This window comes from Phacochoerus africanus, chromosome 14 (assembly GCF_016906955.1).
Source record: "Phacochoerus africanus isolate WHEZ1 chromosome 14, ROS_Pafr_v1, whole genome shotgun sequence".
Lineage (NCBI taxonomy): Eukaryota > Metazoa > Chordata > Mammalia > Artiodactyla > Suidae > Phacochoerus > Phacochoerus africanus.
This window is the reverse complement of record NC_062557.1, coordinates 34,548,292-34,575,775: the sequence shown is the minus strand read 5'-3', so window position 1 is coordinate 34,575,775 and position 27,484 is coordinate 34,548,292. Positions and strand designations below refer to the sequence as shown.

The 27,484-nt window shown below is 51.0% G+C and overlaps 1 protein-coding gene across 4 annotated transcripts; it reads left to right on the top strand.

Annotated features, from left to right (window-relative positions):
* Window positions 1-499: 499 nt before the first annotated feature.
* MTMR4 (myotubularin related protein 4) lies at window positions 500-26,760 on the top strand. Of its 4 annotated transcripts, none has more exons than XM_047757472.1 (19): window positions 500-610; window positions 1,770-1,808; window positions 5,510-5,599; window positions 5,954-6,070; window positions 6,577-6,659; window positions 9,290-9,450; window positions 9,562-9,658; window positions 9,829-9,942; window positions 10,730-10,926; window positions 11,179-11,307; window positions 12,387-12,498; window positions 12,975-13,170; window positions 13,410-13,595; window positions 13,673-13,843; window positions 13,995-14,149; window positions 20,265-21,651; window positions 23,802-23,912; window positions 24,129-24,217; window positions 24,431-26,760. In XM_047757472.1, exons 2-19 carry the CDS (start codon window positions 1,806-1,808, stop codon window positions 24,606-24,608), a joined length of 3,576 nt encoding a protein of 1,191 aa, XP_047613428.1. In that variant the 5' UTR covers window positions 500-610; window positions 1,770-1,805; the 3' UTR covers window positions 24,609-26,760. The 4 variants fall into 4 exon arrangements, with proteins under 4 accessions (XP_047613428.1, XP_047613429.1, XP_047613430.1 ...); XM_047757473.1 differs by lacking the exon at window positions 500-610 and adding an exon at window positions 631-1,658; XM_047757474.1 differs by lacking the exons at window positions 500-610; window positions 1,770-1,808 and adding an exon at window positions 3,803-4,055 and having other exon boundaries at window positions 20,265-21,567.
* Window positions 26,761-27,484: the final 724 nt, after the last annotated feature.

Below are 27,484 nucleotides of genomic sequence, written 5' to 3'. Positions count from 1 at the left end.
AGCCTCAGGCCCTCAGCCCTCTCTTAGCTTTCGGGGTTTTTCTCCCGCTTCTGGCTTTGGGACGGACGATCACAGCGAAATCAAACCAGAAATGCTGCCACCGGGATCTATTTGAAAAGTACACCAGAGGCGGGGTGATCACCGGAAGTGGCTGTGAGAACGCCCCGCCTTCAATTGCGCTACCAGTAGGCGACAGACCGCCCCCACTTCCGGCCCCTGGAGCCTTAACCAGCAGCCCCCCTTTTACTGCTCTCCCATTGGCTGCTGCAGGGACGCGCTGTGATTTCCCATTGGTCGCGTCTTCTCTTCGGCGCCGCGCCTCCTCCCTGCCAGTACAGTCTTGTCTTCCGGCATCCGATAGGCTCAAGGCTGGGAGGGCGTCTGCCCCACTTGACCAATGAGCGGTGTGAAGAGTGAGGGCGGCTGCTGCGTGGTGGGGGGCAGGGCGGGACTTGGTGTGGCTATTGGCCAGGGCGGGCACAGACCAGAGATAGGATTGGTTGGGGAGAGGGGCACCGTGGTGGGGGGTCGGAGCTGCGCGGCCTCAGCAGCTGCGGGAGACGGAAGTGGTGAGAGCGCGGCTTCGGAGGGTCGGGCGGACGCCGCCTGGGTGAGTCACCGTGCCCCATACACTGCCAGTCTGGGAACCGCAACGACCGCGTCTTGCCCGGCCCCGCCCCGGCCCCACCGGCTTTCCTGAGACCCGCCTTCTGTCATTCGGGGCTCCGCCTCCGAGTCTTTAGGCTCCGCCCCTAGAACCTGGGCACCTGAGCTCCCCTGTCAGCCTGACCCGCCTCCCCCCGTGGCCAGATACCCTAGGTCCAGGAACCCTGGGTCTCCCAGGCCTGGTTCTCGTCTCTCTCTCCCTCCGTTTCTTGAGGCTGCTTGCCAGTGGGCGGTGAGGCAGCACCTCTGGCTTGCCGCTTGCTGGCTCCCCCATGAGGAAGGGTGGGCTGTGATCAGGAAGGCGGGTAGGACCACAGATGGAGGCTTTTGTAGCCGCAGCCTTCAGCAAGGCACACTCCTAGACTGCCTCTGAGCTCGAATAGCAGGCATGGAGAAGTGTCATTGAAACCTGGGCCCGGCTCCCTAAGTGGGCCCAGACGGCTCAACCTGACATTTCTGTTGCTTGGGCCCATTTGACGCTCACTGACTCTGAGGCCTGCACTGGCCTGATTCTATCCCCATTGTGTGGACTCCTCCCACTAACCTGCACCCCGCTTGGTGTCAAGTACACTCAGCAGAACATGTCCAGCCCTGCTGCCTTCTGATCACAGGTTGTGGTCCCCTCCCTCTTGTCCTCTGCTCTGGACTCTGCCCCAGTAAACAGGTCAGGTGGGTGCTACTCACAGACTCAGAGGCTGGCCCTGCGCTCCTCTGGTGGATTTATGTTTCCACCAGGGCCAGAAATGAGTCCTGGCTGTGCAGCCTCTGTCTCTTCAGAGTTGGCAGGTCTTTTGCTCTCCCACAAAGAACAGGGTTTGGAGTGTTTTACTTCTCCTTCTGGGTCCGGGAATCGGGATGCTTGAGTCCTGCTCCAGAACTTTGTTGCTGCCTTCTTGCTCTGCAGAATCACTTGTTGCTTTCTCCCCGTGTAGCTCCCACTGCCTCTGTCTGGCATGGTGAGTTGTGGAGAGACTGGAATCACTGTGAAGAAGGTGAATAAGAGTTGTGGGGAAGTTCAGGAGCAGATGTGTGGTGATGGTTTGTTGATTCTATGGTGGTGTTAATGGTGCTCTTTACTCTTGTGTTTCTCTGGGTCTTTACAGTGAGAAACAGGCAGCCAGGACCCTCACCACGGTAGAATGGTGAGTACCCTCTCTTTTCTCAGACGCTTGTGTTTTTTGTAATCCTTGTATCTTTCTCCATGAAGCTGCCCCGCCCCTCCTGGACCTTGAGCTTCAGGCTACTCTGTTCAGCAACCAAACAGGTTCATCTGCCCTGGAGATAAATTAGGGTTTCTTTAGGTTGCAAAACGTCATCAGCCAATATACAGCACTGGTACCGGACGCCACTGAAAGTGTTTTTCTGCACGTGCTATGCCATGGTTTCCCCACACTGGCTCCCTGAGCCCTTCATAATGGCCAGAACTTCTCTTCTCTTGGGTCCCTGGTTGCAGCTCTCTGGCCTGGTCCAAAAAACCAGGCCTCCTTTATATCAAGATTCTTGTACTTCCTGATGGGTTCCTTGAATATTGTGGGTGCTTTATTGGGAGTGACTCCACTAAAACTGTGGGACTTCTCTGGCTCCAAATGTGCCGCTGTTTTGATAAGCCTCTGTAGGAACAGCTGATTGGATATATAGCAGGAGAGCACCCTCAAGGTGGCCAGAATATCACTATGGGTGGGGTGTGTGTGTGTGTGTTATAATGATCCCATAACACTTTCACTAACTATAACTTCCCTTCCCTCACCCCAAGTTCAAGGAACCCCTTAACCCTGGCGAGCTAGGAGGAGGAAACAGTGAGATGAGAAGGGAGTGGAGAGCTGCAGGCCCTGGCCCAGACTAGGCCCTTGCTCTGGCTGTATCTCTTTAGTTCTTTCATGTGTCTCCTATGCTTAGGGACAGGTCAAGGAATTCAGTTACTGAGGGGACTCACTCTTTCCCTCCACAGACATGTGGGTGTGTGGTGTGTGCGGTACTGTTCTGGTCTCTTCTCAGAAAGCCTGCTGGTCCCCGGCCTCCACCATCAGATTGCCCCTCTCCTTTTCTCTCTTCTGTGATACCCTGAAAAGAGTCAGCCTGGTCTAATTTTGAGTCCTAGCACCACCACTTAAGTACGTTAGGTGAACTACAGACCTTCTCTTTAAGCCTGAAGTCTCACTTCTTGGGGTGGGGTGTGTGAATGGTTTTAATGAGATCATGTTTGAAATATGTCTGGCTCATGGAAAATATCAGATTGTCTTCTATTCCTCCCTTCCCCCAAGACCAAAACCAAAACCAAAACAAAAGCCCTGGTTTCTGAAAGTTACCAGGCACAGGGAGTGTGGGGTTCCGAATGGTTGCTTCTGTGACTTGGTGACATTTTGAGCCTTTTATCACTGCTTCTTATTCTTTGACCCTCTACCCACCTCCCTTCAGCCCCCTACCCTCGAGTTTTCGAGGTTTGTTTTTGCATAGCTTCTGTGGTCCATAGTTCCAGCTCTTACTCTTTCCCAGCCTCCAAGGTCTTTCTTACCCAGAAGACAGAGGATGTGAAACAAGGGGAGAGGTGGAAATGAAGGAGTAGGGCTGGGCAGGGGCTTTGAAATAAAAAACCCAGAGAATTTCCCTTTCAGGAGTGTTGAATGACCAAACTGGCCTAGACCAGCGTCCATTTTAAGGGGCAAAAAGGGAATGGAATTAGTGAGGTCGGGGATTGGAGGACACTGGTGGACAGGGGAATGGTGAGTGGTGCTTTTGGAGGGAAAGGAGGAAGCCTTGAAGCTGGAGAGGGCCTGGGGTGGAGGGAGGTGAGCTCCATCTTGGGGGAACTCAAAAGAGGGGAGGGCGTCGGGACGGATGTGTGAAAAGAGGGGTGTGGGGTGGCTCACGTGGGAAGATGGGAAATGAAAAGATGTAGGTGGTCTCGCCCTCCCTTCCCTCGCGGTGTGTAGAGGCCGTCGCCGGGCAGCCCAGATTCCTGGGAGCCCGGAGGAGTCCCGGGTAGGCGCCCTCGGCTGCGGAGGGGCTGGGGGTTTGGGGGGAGGAGCCGGGGGATGTGGGCGGGGCCTTGAGGGTCCGCCCCGCCCCCCGACTTCCCCGCGCGCGCGGCGCGGTCGGGGTGCTCCCTTAGCCCGGCTCCCCTCCCTTCGGCGCTCGTGCCGGAGGGCGGAGCTGGGCTCGCTCCATTGTGGAGACGAGGGGAGCGGCGCGCGGGAGGCGCGCGAGGCCCCGCCGCCCGCGCTCGCCTCCTGGCCGCCGCGGCTGCACCTGGCCGGCCCCGCAGCCGGGATGCGGCGGGCGCCCGGGACTGGCGGGCAGCGCAGCGGCTCCGGGGACATGTGCGCTGGCCCAGACCGCCCGTGACCATGAGCCTGACCGCCCGAGTCTCCTGCTCCATGCTCAGCTGCTTTGTAAGTGCCGCTCCGCCTGCCGGGGGGCCGGGGACCCCAGTGTTTGCCGCACACGCAGCCCCGCCCAGGGCCAGCCTTTGAGATGCCGAATTTCAGCCCATCCCCCTTCCCAAGGCCCCTGGCGGGGGTGGGGATGTTATCTCTTTTCTTTCTTGGACTTGCTTGAATCTTTGCGTGCCGGCGGATTGTCGAAGGAAGGCGGGGAGGGAAATTCTGTGACCCATCTTGGCCCTGAAGCGGCTGCCCTTGACTGCAGATCTTCAGGCCCCGCCCTGCAGGGGTACATCCCTTAACCTCCGCCTCTCCATCTTGGTCCCACCCGCTGTCTCCTTGCTTGGGGATGTGGGCTGTGGCTAGTACACCGTCTGGGATGTTGGGGGAATGGTGGGGGAGCACAGGCTGTCTGAGCTGTTTCCCTGGCTCCATTCCCCTCCCCCTTCCACCACTCCATCCCTCACCTGACACGCCAATCTTTTCTCCTTGACTGTCCCCCAAACAGCCTCCCTTCTCCATCTTCCCTGCCTCTGCAGGCCTCCGTACCTCTGCATCATTCCCAGCCCTCCCCTCCTCCCCCTCTGGCTAATTGCTCCTTCCCAGCTTCCCCCATCTGTCCCCTGTCCTCTCAGATGTTCCCATCCCTCCCCTCTTCATCCCCCCACCCCCACCCCACCACCGGGTCTGCTGGGCCTCTCTCTCTCTTTCTCTCTCTCCCTTGGCTGTCCTTGGGTCTTCTGGTTCCTCCCAGGCGCGTGGATCCCCTCTTCTCCCCTCCCTGGTGGTTGGGAAAGGAGTTACTTCTGTTTGCTGTGGGTATTCCTCAGGAATTCCCCTCAGATCCGCAGGCAGGGCAGGTTGGTGGCAGGTGGTGGTGGCTTGTTAGCAGTGTGGGCCTAACTGGAAGATAAGCTCAGCTCGAAAACACATTCTCTTTTGGAAAGCATCCATAAAGCTCCTCTAGACGCATGGGACTGAATTCCGAGACCCGCTCCCCTTTGTCTCCTTCACCCACCAGGTTGAGGCTTCAGTGCAGTGGCCTTAGGGGCCTGTGTCCCTTCCTGTCTCTGTGACCAGCTGCACACCTGGTTCCTGTTCCTCAGGACAGCCCTTGCCGTTCCTGCTCCTGTCTTACCCTTCCATTCACCTTTCTTTTCCTTAGTTTTCTCTCCTTCTTCATTTGGGAAGTTTCGGCTGTACGGGAGGAGAGTCCTCTCTGAGGAGCACCAATTCCCAGGTGCTCTGTGGACCTTCTCTTCCCTTAGGCTGAAGACGCTTGGGATCAGGATCCCCTCCCCTCCACTTCCCCACCAAGCCAGGTCTCTCTTCCCTCCCCTGGCGACTAGAACCTTTATAAGTGTGTATGGGGTGTATGTGGGTTTATTGAGGGGAGGGGGGCAGAATGAGGCCTAATGGGCCTGGTGGAGCCCAGTGACTCAGGGCTGAGGCCTTCCCCACAGGGTGAGGAGGGGCCCCCCAGCCTGGAGTACATCCAAGCCAAGGATCTGTTCCCCCCCAAGGAACTGGTGAAAGAGGAGGAGAATCTGCAGGTAAGGAAGAGTTGGGGGCCCAGGGTGGCTAGAGCTCTTTGCCTGGTTAAGAAAAACACTCTCCCTTCCCCCGGCCCCAGTATCTCCAAGGGGATGGAGTGTGGGAGCTCTGGTTTCCTGCCCCTCAGTCTCTGGAGGGCGGGGAGTCTGTCTGTATGTGCATCGTGGAGCCTTTGGCCCCAGGGAAGGGAAGGCACTTTCCTGTATAGCTGTTGCCTGGTGCCCTGACCGGGGAGGGGACTCTGGTCCTGCCTTGGCCCAGCTTTTCCCGAGGGGGTCCTGCAGGTCAGGGGTTGGAGAGGGTAATGGAGGGTGGCTCACTTCTGGACTGAGGGTCCCTCCGCCCCTCGGCAGGTGCCCTTCACTGTGCTGCAGGGTGAGGGAGTGGAGTTTCTGGGCCGCGCAGCCGATGCCCTCATCGCTATCTCCAACTACCGGCTGCATATCAAGTTCAAGGACTCTGTCATCAACGTGAGTTGCTGTCTTGTTCTCCCACACCCAAGGCAGAATCCCTGTGAAATTCAAGGTGCGGGTGTGCCAATACTCTACCTGATCATGTCTCCGAAGAGCTGGGGTTCCCTTCTTTTTGTTACGAATCCTCTTCTATCTGCAGGTCTATCTTTCTGTGTCTCTCACTTATTTTTGCCCTCCCCCCTCTCTTTCTCTCACTCTGTTGCTGGCCCTTCTAAGAGGCAAGTGGCCTTGTTGGAGGAGTGCCACTCACCAGCTGTGTGACCTTGGTCACGTCACCCAGCTGAGGTGCGGTTTCCTTCTTAATAACATGGGGTGAGAACACCTGCCTTGTGGTTTCTTGTGATTCTTCATTGGGGTCCTGTATGTAGAGGACCCAGCACAGTTACCAGGCACCTAGCAGGCCCTCAGTAAATCTGCTGACACACCAGCATCTGGGTGGGAGTGGGGACGAGGAGGGACGTGAAGCGTGGGGATCTGAGCGCCAGTCTGCCCTTCCCCTCAAGGTCCCCCTCCGGATGATTGACAGCGTGGAGAGCCGTGATATGTTCCAGTTGCACATCGCCTGCAAGGACTCCAAAGTGGTGAGGTGAGGACCCCGGGGCCTCACTCAGGTCCTCTGGCCCTGCTTAGGTCCAGACTCTCTGCTGCAGGGTTTCGCTGGAGCAAGAAAGGGAAAATACTGCCTCACTTTCCCCATTTGGAAGAAACAGTGAAAACTATCTGGGTTTGGGGGGGCAATTTTCTGACTCAGTGTCTTGACCTAAAGAAATGGGGATAACCCTCGCGGGGTTTTCATAAGGATTTTCTTTTTTTTTTTTGTCTTTTTAGGACCACACCTGCAGCATATGGAAGTGCCCAGGCTAGGGGTCGAATTGGAACCGCAGCTGCTGGCCTACACCACAGCCACAGCAACGTCAGATCCGAGCCGCATCTGCGATCTACACCACAGCTTGTGGCAACATCGGATCCACTGAGCAAGGCTAGGGATCGAACCTGCATCCTCATGGATACTAAGGCTGACACTTAACCCTAGGGTGCTGTCTGGCATAGAGGGCTCACATGATTGTTGGTTCATTTATTCATTGAACACAAATTCCTAGAGCACTCTATGCTAGACTGTTTGATACAACAGGGAACAAAAAGACAACATTTTCTGCCCTCACAGAGTTTCTATTCCAATGGGGAGATACCAGCAGTAAATCATTAGTGAGTAAGATGTTACGTGATGGTAACGTAAAGGTAAAATTAAAGCAGGGAAAGGGGATGTGGAGTGCAGTGGGGTGAAGGATGTAGTATTAATCAAAGTGATCAGAGGAGTTCCCGTTGTGGCGCAGTGGTTAACATATCCGACTAGGAACCATGAGGTTGCGGGTTCGATCCCAGGCCTCACTCAGTGGGTTAAGGATCCGGTGTTGATGCGAGCTGTGGTGTAGGTCGCAGATGTGGCTTGGATCCCACGTTGCTGTGGCTGTGGCTGTGGTGTAGGCCGGCAGCAACGGCTCTGATTAGACCCCTAGCCTGGGAACTCCATATGCTGTGGGAGCGTCCCTAGAAAAGTCAAAAAGACACACACACACACAAAAAAATCAAAGTGATCAGAAAAGGCTGCACTGAAACGGTGACATTTGAGTTAAGGCCTGAAGAAAGTGACCATGTGGGTATCTGGGAAAGAGTGTGCCAGACTGAGAGGACAGTGCGTGCAAAGGCCCTGAGGTGGGTATGAAGCTGGCACAAGAGAAGAATGGCAAGGAGGCTAGTGTGGTTGTGTGGCGTGCACGTGGGTCATGGTCATGAGATACAAGATGTGGGGGTGTCGGGCTGTCATAATGCCGGGCTTTTACTCTGAGGGAAATGGGAAAATCACCAGAGCAAAAGCGTGACATGGTCTGATTAATGTTTTATAGAATCACTCTGGCTGCTGTATTGAGAACAGATGGAAGAGGGGTGGGGGCCAAAGCTCAAACCAAAGCTGGGGGGCCTTACCCAGATGAGAGGTCATTGGTGGCCAGTCCAGGTTGGTAGCTGTCAAAATGGTGAGAAGCTGGTCAGCTTTTTGGAGGTGGAGACGAACAGGATTTGCTGACAGATTGGATATGAGAGAGTGAGGAGTCTGGGATGACGCCAAGGCTTATTTAAAAGAAAGCCCAGGTTAGAGCCTGCCATGCACTCAGGTCTTTAGGCCTTCAGAACAAGAATCCACATTGCACTTCCCTTCAAGGAGGTTACAGTCTAGTTGCTGAAGGACGACTTAGCATGTGGCAAATGCTCTGGGAAAACTTAGTGCTTAATACTCCAAGCATTTTTTATTTTTATTTTTTTATTTTTTAATATATATTTTTTGGACATGCACATGGCACGTGGAAGTTCCCAGGCCAGGGGTCAAACCTGCCACAACAGCGACCTGAGGCACAGCAGTGACAACACCAGATCTTTAACCCACTGTACCATAAGGGAACTCCCTTGCAAGCATGTGAAGAATAACAGGAAGGGGTCTGTGGGATGGATTAGGCTGGGGAGGCCTCACGGAAGAGGTGGAACTGAAGCTGTTTTCAGAGTTAGTAGGACATGCCTGGGCTGAGAGGAGACATTATTAAGCAGAAGTGAAAAACAGGAATTCCCTTTGTGGCTCAGAGGGTTAAGAACCTGATGTAGTGTTCATGCGGATGCAGGTTTGATCCCTGGCCTTGCTCAGTGGGTTAAGGATCCGGCCTTGCTATGAGCTGTGGTGTAGGTCGCAGACTTGGCTTGGATCTGGCGTTGCCGTGGCTGTGGCGTAGGCTGGAAGCTGCAACTCTGATTTGACCCCTAGCCTGGGAACCTCTATATACCACAGATGTGGCCCTAAAAAGAAAGGGGAAAAAAAAAAAACAATCAGGAATGACATGAGGAGAATTTCCCGCCCCAAACAGAAGATTGGTACCAGGCAGTCATGGGTGATCATACAAGGAGTAGCAGACCTTCAGGCCACGTGCAGATTTGATAGGAGAAGCAGTAAGGCCCCATTACAGGGGATACATATGTCTCAAGGACAAGAGTTCTTGGGAAGAGAATTGTCACAAAAATACCTTCCCTTGAGTGTTGGGCCAGTGTCCCTGGTCCTCCCTGGGGCCCCCATGTCTTTGCAGCTTCCTCTCCCCACAGCCTTCCGCTGGCTGGGTTTTTGACCCGCCTGGCCCAGGGCACCCTTGCCTCACTTGGTGGCTTCTTGCCTGGCAGGTGCCACTTCTCCACTTTCAAGCAGTGCCAAGAGTGGCTCACGCGGCTAAGCCGGGCCACAGCGAGACCTGCCAAGCCTGAGGACCTCTTTGCCTTTGCCTACCATGCCTGGTGCCTGGGGCTGACCGAGGAGGACCAGCACACCCACCTGTGTCAGCCAGGTGAGGCCAGGCTGTTTTCTTGAGGAGACTTCCCCTTAGCTCCCGCTGCTCCCTCCTCCACCCCGGACCTAGTGCCCGTGGATGCTGACAGGCACGGGGGCTGTGTTGCAGGAGAGCATATACGATGTCGGCAGGAGGCTGAGCTGGCGAGGATGGGCTTTGACCTGCAGAACGTCTGGAGGGTCTCGCATATCAACAGCAACTACAAGTGAGAGGGCCCAGGGTGGGAAACCAAGACTGCGGTCCAGCCCCAGACTTCCTCCCCGTGTGGACAAAGCACGGTGGGCACAGCTCCCGGCCCTGTGACGGGGGAGGGCTCCCGGCCCCTCTTCCCACACCTTTAATCACGCTCGGTGACCCCATCCGGTCTCTTCTCAGATTGTGTCCCAGTTACCCCCAGAAGCTGCTGGTTCCCGTGTGGATCACAGATAAAGAGCTGGAGAATGTGGCTTCCTTCCGCTCCTGGAAGCGCATCCCTGTGGTTGTGTATAGGTGAGCCAGTGGGGAACAGGGAGCTAGGGAGGTGTTTTTTATGTTTTTTAAGCAGTGAGGAGCGTCAAAAACAGAGGTTTGTGGCTGTGTGGTTAACTAGGAGTTGACACTCTTTAGGAAGTGACTATGAAATAATTTTCAAACAAAAACTGCTTTTTTTTTTTTTCTGCTAAGGGCAAGGCTTTTGGGGGAATTTATTCACTTTTTTTTTTTGAGGACATGTTTGTGTGGAAAATACCGCGTTAGAACAGGAATTGGTAAACCGGTCTGTGAACCAAATCCGACCTGTAGCCTGTTTTATGTATAGCCTGTGAGCTCGGAATGGTTTTTACGTTGTTAAAGAGCTATGTAGAAAAAGAAAACACGCAGAGGGGAATGTGCGACAAAGACTGGCTGTGCCTCCCAAAGCCGAAAATGTATTGTCTGGTCCTTCACCAAAATATTTGTGAGGCAGGTAGTAGCCCCCAGGTTTGGAATTGTTTGTGCCCTGGGCTCAGGCTTGTTCTCCTGCTGGGTGTCTGTACCTGGAGCAGGTGCTGTGCAGATTTGATGAGTCAAGGTCACCGTGGGAGTACACAGCCCGTTTGAGAAATGTGTGTGACCGTGCTTTGTAAACTGTAAAGCCCTCTAGAGATATTAAGGGCTTTGGCTTGCTGTTGTCATGGCCTGGATGATCTGGTGGCCCCCATTGGCTCTGGAGATCTTGGTCTGGCCTCTTGGGGTCTCAGCAGTAGGCCTCCGGGGGCTGCGAATGCCAAGGGCACAATGGTTTCTTCTGTTTTGTCAGACACCTGCGCAACGGGGCTGCCATCGCCCGCTGCAGCCAGCCGGAGATCAGCTGGTGGGGCTGGCGCAATGCTGACGATGAGTATTTAGTCACGTCCATCGCTAAAGCCTGTGCCCTGGACCCAGGGACAAGGGCCACCGGGGGTTCCCTCAGCACTGGGAATAGTGATGCCAGCGAGGCATGTGACGCGGACTTCGGTAAGGTGTGGGTGGTGCTGCCCCCCTGGGGAGCAGGCCCCCACCTTGGCCTCCTGGGCTCCTGGGTGGTCCCCAGTGAGAGGAGGGGAAGAAGGCGACAGTGCACAGGGCGTCCGGGGCCCTCCCTTCTGGGAGGCAGGGGGTGTAAGAGGTCTCTAAATGTGTGTTCTTTGCAAGGGGAGTGTCCCCAGGTAGGGTGGGCCTGGGCAGCTGGCTGACCCAGGGTCTTCTCCCTGCTCTGTATGAATACAGATTCCTCCCTGACCGCGTGCTCTGGGGTGGAGAGCACGGCCGCCCCGCAGAAGCTGCTCATCCTGGATGCCCGATCCTACACGGCGGCCGTGGCCAACCGGGCCAAGGGTGGAGGTTGTGAATGCGAAGGTATCCTCTGCCCCTGGTGTCTGCAGCCAGCCTGTGCTCTGGGGCTTTGGTGAGGCATGGGCCGAGGGCAGCTTGTGGAGTGGAAAGAGCCAAAGAAACCTGCCCTGGGATCAGGACTCTGCCACCCAGTGGCTGTGATTGTGCTTAAGTAGCTTAATCTGTTTTATTTTCTCATTTGTAAAAAGGGGGTAAAATATGCCATGTAAAGTTGTTGGACTACTAGAGGTTACATGTTTAAAGTTATTGGCACAGAGCAGCTACTGTTGGGTGAGGATTGAGAATTCACTATACTTTGCCATTACTAGTGTATTTGGCCATCGTTTGCCTTTTTTTTATTTTTTATTTTTTTATTGCTGCACCTCAGGCATATGGAAGTTCCCGGGCCAGGGATTGAATCTGAGCTGCAGCTGTAGCAACACTGGATCCTTTAAGCCACTGTGCTGGGTCAGGGTTCAAACCCGCACCTCTGCATCGACCCAAGCCGCTGTAGTGGGATTTTTAACCATTGCGTCATGGTCAGAACTTCTGTCATTATTTTTATTTGTATGATTTTTTTTTCTTTTCTTTTTAGGGCCACATCTGTGGCATATGGAAGTTCCCAGGCTAGGGGTCAAATTGGAGTTGCACCTGCAGGCCTATACCACAGCCATACTGACGCCAGATCCTATGGCCTCAGCTCTCAGCAACGCCAGATTCTGAACCCACTGAGCAAGGCCGGGGATTGAACCTGCATCCTCGTGGACACTAGTCGGGTTCTGCTGAGCCACAATGTGAACTCCTTGTTTGATTTTTTTTTTTTTTTTCGTAATGCTTAAACTTTTGGTTTGGAATTATTCTTAGTTTTAAATTATTTTCATTTGTCATTCATATATTTTTACTGCTGTTAGTAACAGCAGTATTTTTACTGCTGTTAGTGTTACATCCAGGCACTTGAGCACCTGGATGTAAAAGGGTCTTTAGATTCCAGAGTATATTTAGTTCCCATTCTGGAGTGTTTTGCCCTGCCAGGGAAGCTTTGCCCCCCGGGACCGCTCTCGTCTGGATGCCCGTTTCCAGGGCATGCTCTTTTATGTCCCCAGAGTACTACCCCAACTGTGAGGTCGTGTTCATGGGAATGGCCAACATCCATGCTATCCGGAACAGCTTCCAGTACCTGCGGGCAGTGTGCAGCCAGATGCCCGATCCCAGCAAGTAGGTGTTCCCTGCTCTGGTTCCATCCGTCCTCCAGCTTCATCCCTTCCCCAGGACCTCTTGTTCTGGGAGATGCGAAGCCTGGAGGCACAGGAGACCTGGGGGGACCTGGGTGCAGTGGGCCAGTTCCAAGAACACCTCTTATACTTAGCCAACGCTCTGGCATGGCCACGGGACACTGTGTTCCTTTCGTTTGGCTTAGTCGTCCTACTCAACACAGAGAACTGGGGAGAGGAAGCGGCTAAACGCGTGTGTGTGTGATGCTTCCTGGTTCCTCTCTTGATCCCGAGGGTCTCTTGTCCACCTCAGGTTCCGTCTTCCCTACCTGCTTGCTAGGTATCTCTTGGCAAGGCCAGGGGCTGGACCTCCTGGCTTCAGCTTTCACTGGGGACTTAGGGCGTTGGCTCGTCGAGGCTGGTGGAGACTCTGTGGCCTCAGCGCCCTCAGTCACAGACTTGATCTCTGCTCTTGGGTAGCTGGTTGTCAGCACTGGAGAGCACCAAATGGCTGCAGCACCTGTCGGTGATGCTGAAGGCGGCTGTGCTCGTGGCTAACACAGTGGACCGGGAGGGCCGGCCCGTGCTGGTGCACTGCTCCGACGGCTGGGACCGGACGCCGCAGATTGTGGCCCTGGCCAAGATACTCCTGGACCCGTATTACAGGACGTTGGAGGTATTGTGAGGGGTTGGGTGGGAAAGAGCAGGGGAAGAGGGGGCCGGTTGGGGAAGGCACCGGGTCCCCTGGATCTGTCGGGAAATCTTTCAGTAGAGGAAGGACAAGCGTGGCTTTGAATCCTCTTCTGGGCTGGGGCTGTTCTCTGCAGCTGCCAGCCCCCTGCTTCTGGCGTCTCTGGGGAGGAGCCCAGCAGCCTTTCAGAGAGGCCCTAGGCTTGACCCCTCTCCTCTTTGCAGGGCTTCCAAGTGTTAGTAGAATCCGACTGGCTGGATTTTGGGCACAAATTTGGAGACCGCTGTGGCCACCAGGAGAACGCAGAGGACCAGAACGAGCAGTGTCCTGTGTTCCTCCAGTGGCTCGATTCCGTCCACCAGCTGCTCAAGCAGTTCCCCTGCCTGTTCGAGTTTAACGAAGCCTTCCTGGTAAGTCCACGAGCCCAAGACCCGGGTGGGAAATGGCAGCCCAGGCCCCGGGCTGTGAGTTGGTCTTGGCCGTTCAGGTAAAGCTGGTGCAGCACACGTACTCCTGCCTCTACGGCACGTTCCTGGCCAACAACCCCTGTGAGCGAGAGAAGCGCAACATCTACAAGCGGACCTGCTCTGTGTGGGCCCTTCTGCGAGCCGGCAACAAGAACTTCCACAATTTCCTCTACACGCCAGGCTCGGAAATGGTGAGTCCAGACCCTGCTCCCGTAGGTGCCTTCTGGGGACCCGTGGGGAGGACAGGCTGAGTCTGCGGGACGAGCATAGGGCCCGAGGCTTAGGAATGAAGCGGGGACCTGAAACAGCTCACAGAACACGAGTGCGGGGCTGCTCCCCTAGGTCCTGCATCCCGTGTGTCATGTCCGGGCACTGCACCTCTGGACGGCTGTTTATTTGCCCGCGTCATCTCCGTGCACACTCGGGGAGGAGAGCGTGGACCTTTACCTTTCGCCGGTGGCTCAGAGCCAGGAGTTCTCTGGCCGCTCTCTGGACAGGTAAGAAAAGCCCTTCACGTTCTTTCCTCTCTCCACTAGGAAGGCAGTAACTGCTTTGTGTCTTGCCTAAAGGCTGTTCTCTTCCTTTTAGGAGGTTTTGTTTTTTTGGCCACACCTGAGGCATGTGGAAGTTTCTGGGCCAGGGGTGGAACCTGTGCCACAGCAGTGACCTAAGCTACAGCAGCGACAATGCCAGATCCTTAACAACTAGGCCACCAGGGAACTCCTATGAGATTTTTTTTTTTATTACTCAATGAGTTTATTACATTATAGTTGTACAGTGATCATCACAATCCAATTTTATAGGATTTCCAACCCACAACCCCAGTGCATCCCTCCCACCCCCCAAACCGTCTCCTGTGGAAACCATAAGTTTTTCAAAGTCTGTGAGCCAGTATCTATTCTGAAAGAAGTTCAGTCTGTCCTTTTTTCAGATTCCACATGTCAGTGAAAGCATTTGATGTTGGTGTCTCATTGTATGTCTGACTTCACTTAGCATGATCATTTCTAGGTCCATCCATGTTGCTAAAAATGCCAGTATTTCATTCCTTTTAATGGCTGAGTAATATTCCATTGCGTTTATGTACCACATCTTCTTTATCCACTCCTCTGTCAATGGACATTTAGGTTGTTTCCATGTCTCGGCTATTGAAAATAGTGCTGCAGTGAACACTGGAGTACATGTATCTTTGGGAGTCACGGTTTTCTTTAGATAGATGCCCAGGAGTGGGATTGCTGGATCAAATGGTAGTTCTATTTTTAGTTTTCTGAAGAATCTCCATACTGCTTTCCACAGTGGTTGCACCCATTTACAATCCCACCAACAGTGTAATAGGGTTCCTTTTTCTCCTCACCCTCTCCAGCACTTATTGTTAGTAGACTTTTTGATGATGGCCATTCTGGCTGGTGTAAGGTGTATGAAATATTTTAAAGCAACTTTTTTTTTTTTCTTTTTAGGGCCGCACCTATGCCATATGGAGGTTCCCAGGCTAGGAGCTGAATTGGAGCTGTAGCTGTTGGCCTACACCACAGCCACAGCAACGTGGGATCTGAATCGCATCTGAGACCTATACCATAGCTCAAGGCAGCACCAGATGCTTAACCCACTGAGCGAGGCCAGGGATGGAACCCACATCCTCATGGTTGCTAGTCAGATTTGTTTCTGCTGAGCTACAATGGGAACTCCCTTAAAGCAACTTCTTGAGTCAGTTGAAGGAAACACTTGGCCCAGAATTCACAGCTAGCTTGGAGCACACTCTATATGTTTTCAGGGTCCTCTCTCTTTTTTTTTTTTTTTTTGCTTTCTAGGGCCGCCCCCACGGCATATGGAGGTTCGTCCAGGCTAGGGGTCTAATTGGAGCTACAGCTGCTGGCCTACACCACAGCCACAGCAACGCCAGATCCGAACTGCATTTGCAACCTACACCACAGCTCAGAGCAATGCCAGATCCTTAACCCACTGAGCGAGGCCAGGGATCGAACCTGCAACCTCATGGTTCCTAGTCGAATTTGTTTCCACTGCGCCACGACAGGAACTCCCAGGGTTCTCTCTTAAGATGAGAGTGGTTATCTTTTTTCCAAGCTGTTTTCACCCTTTGTGGCTATACCCAGGGAGAGAACAGAATAGAAAGGACCATTTCATGCCGGTTTGTGAAAATGTCTTGATTTGTGTTCAGTGACAGAAGGCAGGCGGAGCTTGTTGTCTTAGTAATAACCTTTGGTATGTCCATCATTAACTTCCAGAAGCATCTGGCTCTGAGGGAAATGGGTTCCCAGAAATGGCCTGCATATTACTCCCTCAGAATTTTTTTTTTTTTTTTTGTCATTTTTGCTATTTCTTTGGGCCGCTCCTGAGGCATATGGAGGTTCCCAGGTTAGGGGTCGAATCGGAGCTATAGCCGCCGGCCTACGCCAGAGCCACAGCAACGCGGGAAACGAGCCTCGTCTGCAACCTACACCACAGCTCACAGCAACGCCAGATCCTTAACCCACTGAGCAAGGGCAGGGACCGAACCCGCAACCTCATGGTTCCTGGTCGGATCCGTTAACCACTGCGCCACGACGGGAACTCCTCCCTCAGAATTTAAAGAGAGACATAAAAATTAAAATTATCTTCTGGCTGAGTATTTGGGAGGAAGTAGAACAGAGATCAGTTAACTTGCAAGAATAATATCTGTTCTTTATTTTTTTTTTTAAAAAGTCAAACAATGTAAGAGTAGAAAATGATAGTCCTCCCTCTTTGATCCTTGTCCTCACAAGTATCTACTGCTGACACTGGTGCGTGCCCTTCCAGATGTTTATTTCTATATAGATATGTGCGTGCTCTCACACTCTCATATAGAAACATTTTTTAAAATAACAAAAATAGAAGCCTATTTTGTGTATTGTCCGGCAAGTTTGCTTTCCCCAGGTCAGCACATATAAGGCTGCTTTGTTATTTATTGTGGCTGCATAATAGTCCAAAGTGAGAGGGTATCAAAATTTATATAACCAGTTTTTGATTGGTCATGTAGGTGATTTCCGCTTTTTATCATTCCAGGGGTGCTTTAGGTTTTTTTTTTTGTTTTTTGTGCTTTTTTTTTTTTTTTTTGCTTTTTAGGGCCACACCTTCGGCATATGGAGGTCCCCAGGCTGGAGGTGGGGGTCAAGTCGGATCTACAGCTGCCAGCCTACGCCACAGCCACAGCCACAGCAGTCTAGGATCTGAGCCCAGTCTGCGACCTACACCACAGCTCACGACAATGCCAGATCTTTAACCCACAGAGTGAGGCCAGGGATCGAACCCCCAACCTCATGGCTCCTAGTCAGATTTGTTTCTGCTGTGCCATGACGGGAACTCCTAGAGTGCTTTAGTTAACATCCTCCTATGTGTATCTTTAAAAAAAGTTTTTAGTAAGATACACACAATATTTACCATCGAAACTTTTTTTTTTTTTTGGTCTTTTTAGGGGCGTACCTGTGGCATATGGAAGTTCCCAGGTGACGGATCTAATCTGAGCTATAGCTGCCGGCCTACACCACAGCCACAGCAATGCCGCGTCTGCGACCTACACCACAACTCACGGCAATGCTGGATCCTTAACCCACTGATCAAAGCCAGGGATTGAACCCGAAACCTCATGGTTCCTAATCAGATTCGTTTCCATTGAGCCACGATGGGAACTCCCTAAAACCATTTTTAAGTGAACAATTCAGTAGCGTTACTTTACATGTATACCTTTGCATTTGTGTTAATATTTCTGCCAGATAAATTCCCAGAACTGAAAATGCTGGGTTCGGAGTTCCCATTGTGGCTCAGTGGTAACGAACCCGACTAATATCCATGAGGATGAAGGTTCGATCCCTGGCCTCTCTCAGTGGGTTAAGGATCCGGTGTTGCCATGAGCTGTGGTGTAGGTCGCAGGTGAGGCTCAGATCTGGCATTGCTGTGGTTGTGGAGTAGGCCAGCAGCTGCAGCTCCGATTGGACCCTAGCCTGGGAACTTCCATATGCTACAGGTGCGGCCCTAAAAAGAAAAAAAAAAAGAAAAAGAAAGAAAGGAAGAAAATGCTGGGTTCAACGGACATGCGCATTTCAATTTTTTTTTCTTTTTTTTTTAGGGCTGCTCCTGTGGCATATAGAAGTTCCCAAATGGGAACTCCCTACATTTCAAAATTTGATCTTTGTTTACTGGTAGAATGTTTTTAAAATTAAAATATAACTTATATAATGAGTTGTATTAGAACGGAATACAAAAAACCCAATCCCCTAAATTATTGGTTTTAAGGTCTTTGGAGCTGAGTTCATTATCAGGGATAAGTAGACTTCAGGGATTTTGTGATTTTTTTTTTTTTTCTCCTTCCGCAGTCTATGCAGAATTTGGGTATTGCTTTATAACGTTGCTTTTCTAGGGAGAGGGCCCATAACTTTTTATCAGATTATCAATAAGTACTGTGATTCATTTTATAATCATTGCCTTAAATCAGTAATTTTTCAAATCAATAAATGTTTCTTAAATACGTACACATTGCCTGGTACTTTACTAGGTGTTATGGGCTATACCAAAGACATAGAAAACATTGATCCTATTTAAGATTCTCTTAAAAGCTGTAAGATAAGACATAGGACAACTGGAGAACAATTCTAAGTCAGCATCTAAGTGAATAAGAAAGTGTCTGGTTCAGGGAAGTTCACTTGTGGCACAGGGGTTGGGGATCTGGTGTTGCCACAGCTATGGCTTGTGTTCTGTCCCTGGCCCAGGAACTTCAACATGTATTGCCAAAAAAACCCCCGTGTCTAGTTCAAAGCCATTAGAGAAATGAGAAGTAAGAAAAGGGTCATCTGGTGATTGTTTACTGAGAGAAGTTTTCATGGAAGCCAGGCAGGATCATGGCTTTTTTGTGTCTCTAGTATCTGGCTCAGGGCCTGGCACATAACAAGCACTTTAGTAAATGCTTAAATGAACAATGAATGGAATAAAGGGAGTTGTGAGCTTGGTAACAAGGTTAGTGGAAAGGGATCCTAAGGAATTGGATACGTGAGATGATTTTTTTTCCGTTTTTAGGGCCGCAACCATGGCATATGGAGGTTCCCAGGCTAGGGGTTGAATCAGAGCTGCAGCTGCCAGCCTACACTACAGCCATAGCCACGCCAGATCTGAGCCATGTCTGCGACCTACCCCGCAGTTTGGGGCAACAGTGGATCTTTAACCCATTGAGAGAGGCCAGGAATTGAACATGCATCCTTATGGATACTAGTTGGTGTCTTAACCTGCTGAGCCACAATGGGAACTCTCTATCCACGTCATTAATTAGACCTTTGGTGCACACAGGGTTTGGCTTTGAGGATGGCAGACTGTTGATATTGTTGAGTCCGGATAAAGAGTACATTGGAATTCTTCATACTCTTCTACTTTTGTATATTTCAGAGTTTCCATTATAAAAAGTAAAACAAAAAAGAAAAAAGTTAAAAAGTTGCCAGACTGAGTTTCAAGCTCTGGCTATGGGACTCCAGAAACTATAATCATCCCCATTTTTATCTTCCTGGAAGTTGATAGCACACAAACACACAAAAATCAAAATTGACCACAAAGATAAAATCAGACACAAAAATACGTTTCTTTATTTTATTTTTTTTATTTTTTATGGCTGCACCCGCAGCACGTGGAAGTTCCCGGGCCAGGGATTGAACTCGAGCCGTACCTGCAGCAATGCCAGATCCTTTAACTCACTGCGCGTGGGGCCAGGGATCCAACCTGCATCCCAGTGCTCCAGAGACACTGCCGATCCCGTTACACCACAGCAGGAACTCCCCCAAATACTTTCAAATTAGTAAGTTTAAAAAAACAAACACTTAAAAAAAAAAATCGGCTGTATTGTAACTCTGCTTTTGAGGGATCTTTCTGTCTGTTAGCCATGTGTTTTACATGAGTGCCTCTAGAACTTTGAGTGCTGTGTAGTGGGGAAGTTTCCATGGTGACTTGGGACTCCAAGGAGTATGTTGCCGCTAAGTGGCTGTAAAGAGCTCTGTTGGTTATTTCTGTGATGGAGGGAGAATGTGTAATAAGCAAAGTTCTGAAAATGAGGTGTCATGAGTGTAGTCTTAATAAATTTGTGCCTACATTTTGAATCCTTGGGGCATCTCGGCAAGGTAATTGATCGTCAGTTTTTAGAGGAGAGAAACCAGGAGTCTGCGAGGTTAAATAGCTTCCTTATAGGCACAGAGCTTCTTTCTGTCTTGCCGCGTGTGACAGAGGACATGAGCAGTGAGGCCGAGGTGTGGTCCTGGCTGAAACGGTAGATTTAGACGGCATGAGTGTAGAAGGCAGCTGATGCCAGGGCAACGGCTGAGGTCACCAGGGACTGAGTTGGGTGAAACTGAGGACAGAGCCCGGGTTCTTGAGGTCAGGGTTCATGGTCTACACTTTTGTAGAGAACATTGGTTATCTATAATCTTAAATGGTTGTGGGTTTTTTTTGTAATTGCTGCCCTTTTTTTTTTTTGTAATTGAAATGTTGTTATTTCTCGTGAATTCTGGCTTCGATTGCTCTGATGACCCTGGACATTGATGAGTCTGTATATTGGAGTCTCCATCTGTATCCGAGTTCCTGACCTGGAGGTTTGTCCTGTCATTCCAGATTACCTAAAACGAGGTCCATGGATGATCTGCTTTCTGCCTGTGACACAAGCAGCCCCCTGACGCGCACATCCAGTGACCCCAACCTGAATAACCACTGTCAGGAGGCCAGGGTGGGCCTGGAGCCCTGGCCTAGCGATCCCGAGGGATCAGAGACAGCCTTCCTGGAACCTGGGGTAGGAGGTCCTCAGCAGACTGTAGGAGAAATGGGCCTTCCTCCCTCTCTGCCCAGCAGCCAGAAAGACTACTTGAGCAATAAACCTTTCAAGAGTCCCAAAAGCTGTTCTCCAAGTTACCACCCGCTTAATGCCACAGCGCCCCAGGACCCGGAAAGCAGCGCCTCTGACCCTGAGATCAAAGTCCTGGAAGAGACTGAGGCGCCAGCTCCAGACCTTCCTGCCCGGGATGAGCTGGGTAGGACTTTAGCCGGCACAGAGGAGCCCCCCAATCACAAAAAAGCAGCTCTCCGTGTGCTCTCTCAAGTCACTTCCAGCAAGTGTGATGGAACTTGTGATCTTCCCGAGTCTTCCCAGGTCACCCTCCCAGGTGCCCCCCCGCAGGCCCAGCCAGACTCTGTGCTCTCCAGACGCGCTCCACATCCCAGTCTGGGCACCCTCTGTGGCCCACCCAGTGCTAGCTGCCAAACGCCTCTGGACCCAAGCTCTGACTTGCTCAACCAAGACCCCCTGGGGTCTGTGGCAAGTATGTCTCACCAGGAACAGCCCAGTTCTGTGCCAGATCTGATTCCTGGGGAAGAAGACATAGGCAGACGAGGGAATAGTAGGAATGGGCAGTTAGCGGAAAACCCTCGCTTTGGGAAAGTGCCATTGGAATTGGCCCGGAAGCCAATTTCTCAGAGCCAGATCAGTGAGTTCTCTTTTTTAGGGTCCAACTGGGACAGCTTCCAAGGGATGGTGACTTCATTCCCGAGCGGGGAGACCACCCCTCGGCGGCTGCTCTCCTATGGCTGTTGCAGCAAGAGGTCGGGCAGTAAGCAGATGCGGGCAGCAGGGCCCTGCCTTGGGGGCCAGTGGGCTCAGAGAGAAGGGGTGAAGTCACCGGTCTGTTCTAGTCATTCCAGTGGACACTGTACTGGTCCAGGAGGAAGGAACAACAGGATGTGGTTGTCTGGCCACCCAAAGCAGGTCGCCAGCACAAAGCCTGTTCCCCTGAGCTGCCCTTCTCCAGTGCCTCCTCTCTACCTGGATGACGATGGACTCCCCTTTCCCACGGATGTGATCCAGCACAGATTACGGCAAATTGAAGCAGGGTACAAGCAAGAGGTGGAGCAGCTACGGCGACAGGTGCGTGAGCTTCAGATGAGGCTGGATATCCGTCACTGCTGTGCCCCTCCAGCAGAGCCCCCCATGGACTATGAGGATGATTTTGTAAGTACTCACCTCCTGTCACCCAGCCACTCATTTGGTCTGTCCATCCAGCCGTCCATCCATTCCACATCCGCTCATGGGGTGCGTGCAGTGCGCCACTGAGTTGGGGGGTTGGGCTGCTCTCGAGGAGCTCACAGTCTGTTGACAGAGGCAAGCAAACCATCAGGGTGCTGTTGTTTGGGGTTATGATTGAGGGGGGAGCATCAGGTGTTGAGGGCCCAGGGTGGAGTGAAAAGTCAGGGAAGGCTCTCCTGAGAAGATAATGCCTGGGCCAAATGCTGAAGAAGGTGTCACATTTAGCCACGTACACAGTGAAAAAGAAATCGCATTGACAGAAGGATGGAGGCAATAGGTACTCCAGTGGTATGGCTTGAATGAAGGGGGGTGTGTGTGTTGGCACACGTGTGTGCATGCGTGCACACTTGTGCTGGGACTGAGGGAGGGAGTGGGGAGTGCTGTGAGAGGTGGTATTGGGATGTGGAAAGGAATTAGAAAGTTGGCTTGAGTGCCCCTGTCGTGTTGATTCTACCTTCAAGGCAGTAAGAGTTTTGGCTAGTGAGTCCATGACCAGATTTGCATTTAAGAATGCTACCCTAAGAGTTCCCTCTGTGGTGCAGGGGTTAAGAATTCAACTGCAGTGGCTCAGGTCACTGTGGAGGTGCGGGTTTGATCCCTGGCCAGGTACAGTGGGTTTAAGGATCTGGCATTGCATAGGTCACAGATGTGGCTCGGATCCCTGGCCCAGGAATTTCCACATGCCGCCGCCGGTGCAGCCATTGAAAAAAAAAAAAAGAATGCAGAGTTCCCGTCATAGTGCAGCAGAGACGAATCCAACTAGGAACTGTGAGGTTGTGGGTTCGATCCCTGGCCTCGCTCAGTGGGTTAAGGATCCGGCGTTTCTGTGAGCTGTGGTGTAGGTCACAGACGCGGCTTGGATCCTGTGTTGCTGTGGCTGTGGTGTAGGCCAGCATCTCCAGCTCCAATTTGACCCCTAGCCTGGGTACGTCCATATGCTGCAAGTGCAGCCCTCCAAAGACAAAAGACAAAAAAAAAAAGAAAAGAAAAAAGGAATGCTACTCTAGTAGCAGTGTGTCCAATGGAGGAGCAGTTGAAACCCAGGTTGGGACATTTTGGAATAAGCCAGGTGAGAGGTGATGAGGACCATGTAGGTTTTGCTGTCTTGGACACCCTGGGTCCTAGCACAGCAAGCAGTCCTCAGGGAGCTTCTAGAAATGGGCTCTAGGACAGTCCCACTTACCTACTGCCCACTTCTCTGCTGGGGGGATGGTCAGGGCTCATGGCTTCTCACTATTTGAGGTGATGGTTTAGAACAGGAGTCAGGAGTTCCCTTCATGGCACAGTGGTTAACGAATCCAACTAGGAACCAGGAGGTTGCGGGTTTGATCCCTGGCCTCACTCAGTGGGTTAAGGATCTGGTGTTGCCGTGAGCTGTGGTGTAGGTCGCAGACACGGCTGGGATCCCGCATTACTGTGGCTGTGATGCAGGCTGGCAGCTACAGCTCTGATTGGACCCCTAGCCTGGGAACCTCCGTATGCAGCGGGTATGACTCTAAAACAGCAACAACAGCAACAACAACAACAACAACAACAAAAAGGAACAGAAGTCAGCAAAGTTGTTTGGTAAAGGGCCCAAGAGTAAATACTTGAGGCTTTCTGAGACATACAGTCTCTTTTGCAGTTACTGGGCTCTCCTGTTGTAGCACGGAAGCAGTCATAGGCTATATGTAAATGAACTGACTGTGGCTGTCTTCCAGTGAAACTTGACTTACACAAACAGGCGATGGGCCAGACTTGGTCTGTGGGCCGTAGTTTGCGAACTCCTGGTTTAGAATGTAACAGAAATATTCTTTCCATGCTGTGACCTAGGATGCTGGTTAAGAGCCTGAGTGTAAAACCGGAATGCTAGGTCCAAATCCCAGGTTTACTACTTAACAGCTGTTAACAACTCTCTCAGTGGCTTAGTTGCCTTATTGGCAAAATGGGGATCATTATAGCCTACATCATTAGATTGCCATCAGGGATCAAATAACTTCATGCATGTGATGCATTTGGAAGCAGTACCTGATGCACAGGAAACAAACGTCAGCAGTGAGGAAGATGATGGTGATGCCTTTGCTTTTTTTCTTCAGACGTGTTTGAAGGAGTCAGATGGCAGTGATACAGAAGACTTTGGCTCTGATCACAGTGAAGATTGCCTTTCAGAAGCAAGCTGGGAACCTGTTGATAAGAAAGAGACTGAGGTACGTCCAGGCGGATTTGTGGCGGGTACCTATGCAAGCCAGTGAGTTCTCCTGTTTCTCAGAAATGAGTGACATACTCTGCCCTAGATGAGTCTCTGCGGGCAAGCAGTGGCCGCCCAGCCTTGTCATCTTCTTTCGGGCTGCTTTCCTTGCTGCAGTGTTGCTCTTCCACTCTGTTGACCAGGACCTGGAATTTTTCCTTGTGCCTTCTGTTAGGTGACTCGCTGGGTTCCAGACCATATGGCATCACATTGCTATAACTGTGACTGTGAATTCTGGTTGGCCAAACGCAGACACCATTGCAGGTAAGATGTTTTATGTGATTCACTGTGGCTCATAAAGGTACACAGATATGAACTCAATTGAATTAGTCTGAAAATGGAGACATCTTTCTAAGAACAATTTTTGTTTCCTCTTCCCTTTTCTTTTTATTCACTCATGTGAGGCCTTTGAGACTATCATTCATTCTCAGTATGTTGGCATTTCTGATGAACCCTCCCCTCTTTGTACTTTGGCAGAAACTGTGGGAATGTATTTTGTGCTGGCTGCTGCCACCTGAAGCTGCCCATTCCTGATCAACAACTCTATGACCCAGTTCTCGTCTGTAACTCATGTTACGAACATATCCAAGTATCGCGGGCCAGGGAACTCATGAGCCAGCATCTGAAGAAACCCATTGCCACAGCTTCCAGTTGAATGCCAGAGGAGGCGACCTGTCCGATTTCAGCAGGTTTGAAGGGAGGAGCTGCTTCAGGTGTAGTTTGGAAGGTTCCTTGGTGTGGCTCATGAAATCACAGAGCTCAAAGATACGGCCTTGAGAAATCCTCCTTGGTACCACGAGACTGGAGCAGAGAAATTCCAATTTGGCAGGAGGTCCTCCCCTGGTGAGACTCCCACCTTGGGGTAATAATGGTCCTGATCCAGACCTAGAGTCTGGGAGTGTCATGTTGAGTTGGCGACTCCAGTTTCTTTCTCCTGGGGTCACAAGACGATGATTTCATAGATACTGCCCGCTGATGCGTGCCCCCAACAGCAATAGAAAGGCATATGTATAACCAAACTCCAAGTGATAACCAGGTCCATCTCTCCTCCACCTTGAAAAAAGCAGATTATAGTACCTAAGATAGGAATTCCTCTCCTATTTGAAATGAACTATACCCTGTACCTCTGTGCTCTGTGTCCGTGCATGAAGGCTCAGTCTTTAGAGGCATTCCCTCTAGTTGCATTAGTTCTGTCTTTCTGTGGAGTTTGGTTTACAGACTGGTTCAGCAAGTAGAGGTTTTGCTGTAATTTTTCACTTGGCTCATCAGCCAGCATCGGTGAACATCCAGTTTAGGGGGACAGTTCTAGGGAGGGAGACTTTTCTGGGAGCAGAGGAAAACGTTGCTGATGGTCCGTGCTGGCATACATCAGTCCTTTTGAGCTGGGAAGGCAGGAGTCATCTTTACTAGGTGGCAGCTCTCGAGGTATGCACTGTGAAGAATGAGAAGGGAGAAGCAGAAATTATTCTTGTGAAATATTTGCTGATTGTGCCCCACCCTTTGCGCCTGACTTTTCCTAGTTGTCCTGGTGCTAACACAGGAGCTACACCTTGATCCTCTCCTGGCATGAAAATAAAACATTGGGGGTTTTGGGTTTTTTTGTTTTTTTTTTTTTTTTTTTTTTAATTGTCGTTCCATTGCCCACGTCCCTCATGTCGTCTTTCCCTTGGCTGCTGCCTCCTCTGGGTCACACTGCTTCTTATCCTGAACACTTGACACCTTGAGGGTAGAATTTAGCATTTGGTTTTTACCTCTTAGAATACGCTGTTTGGTATGTGAGGGTTTCAGTACAAATGCTGCTGTCTATTTCTGTGCACTTAACAATGGAACCCAAACAGAAGAGAATAAAGCCTGGATACCAAAATTGGGAGAGAAAATGTGTCCATGTGGACCAAACATTGTTTTTTTGTTTCATTTTTTTCTTTTTCTTTCTTTTTTCATCTTAATCTATACCAGTGGCACTTAACCAAAAGATACACTGACATAGCCATGTACTGTGTTTGGGACAGATACAGTCTCCTTGACCTATAATAAAACCAGTAGGATTTCCTTTTACATTTTCCTTCATTCATTGGTATGTAAAAGATAAATTCCACTTCAGCTTAGCCTGTTTTAAAACTATGGTAGCTAACTGCTACTTGTTCATGTTGTTTCCTAGAAAAAAAAAAAAATGTCTTTCCTTTGAAAATAACTAGGATCTGCATGTGGAGCAAGAATTGTTACTTGTCCTGACCTTTCTTCAGCTCTACAGAGAAGCATCTGTGCTTTTATACTTGCCATGGATGTAACCTAAAAAGTTTTGGCGTATTTAGGTCAGTCTAGCAGAACTTTTTTTCATTTAAATGGAGTTGAATAATGGAGATTTTGTGTCTGGGAAATTCCTGAGATCACTGAAAAAGTAACAAACTCTTCCTTGTCTCTGATAGGTAAAATTCTTCTAAGCATTTTTCTCAGTCTTTAAAATTTACTGCCAGTTGTGAGTGGCTTTTTAATTAACTTGACTTTCACTGCATTTCACTCTGCCCATTTTCAGGGGGGAGTCAGATTGGCAACATTTGAGGAGACTGTATTTGTCTACTTTGTGTGGCTGTTTTGAGGGACTGTCCCATCAGTGAACATACTGCATGGCCTTGGAGAGAGACTCTGGGCTCTCGGCTCAGATGTGTTCATCAAATACTCCTCTCAGAGCTCTTGTGGGTGTAAGTGACATGATGTGGCCAAAAATCCAAACTGTGCAGTTGCGTTGTGACAAACATGCAATGTGCTGTAAAAACTCAATACAATTTAAATAAAATCTCTATATTAGTGCTGCTTTGTTGGGTCTTTTTCTTCAGTTTAATTTCCAAGTAAATGTACTTTTCATTTTTGTCTCTGATCGTGAGAAAGGGCTGAAACATTATAGTCCTTCCTCCCATTTTTAAATGGCCCTCTCTTTTTATCAACACAGTTCCTGCTATACTCTTTATCAGATAGAGATTTACCCTTAGGGATCCTGTATCCCATCTCATGTGAGGTTTATTTTTCTTTAATGCCTACAATTTCACCAGCTGGTTGATCTGGCACTCGGGGATTGTACCTCTCTGCGCCTGTCCCTCCTTATAGGCACCTCCGTTCTCCTTTCACCCGAGTAAATTGTCTTGAGTAAAATCCTGGCCGAAAAGAGTATATTTCAAAAAATATGCTACCATCTAAAAGGTGAATTTGTTTACTCAGCATGCTGTACGACTATCACCATTTGGGCCCTTTGTGCTCGAAAACGGCTGGATCTGTGTTGTCCACCGCACACTTTCTGAATTCTGAAGCCCCACAGCCTCGCCGGCCGCGGGGAAAACCGGGCTGATGTCTTTGCAGGACGAAACAGTACCCGGCCGGCCGCGGTTCCCGGCCGGTCGCGGTTCCCAGCCGCGGCCCCCGGGTGCAGGCGCGAACGAGGCGCGCCTGCCGGTCGCTGCACGTGGCCGGCGGCGCGGCGCCCAGGGGGCGGGTCGGCTCGCGCGGCGCGGCGCCGCGCCGCGCGGCTGGAATTCGAGG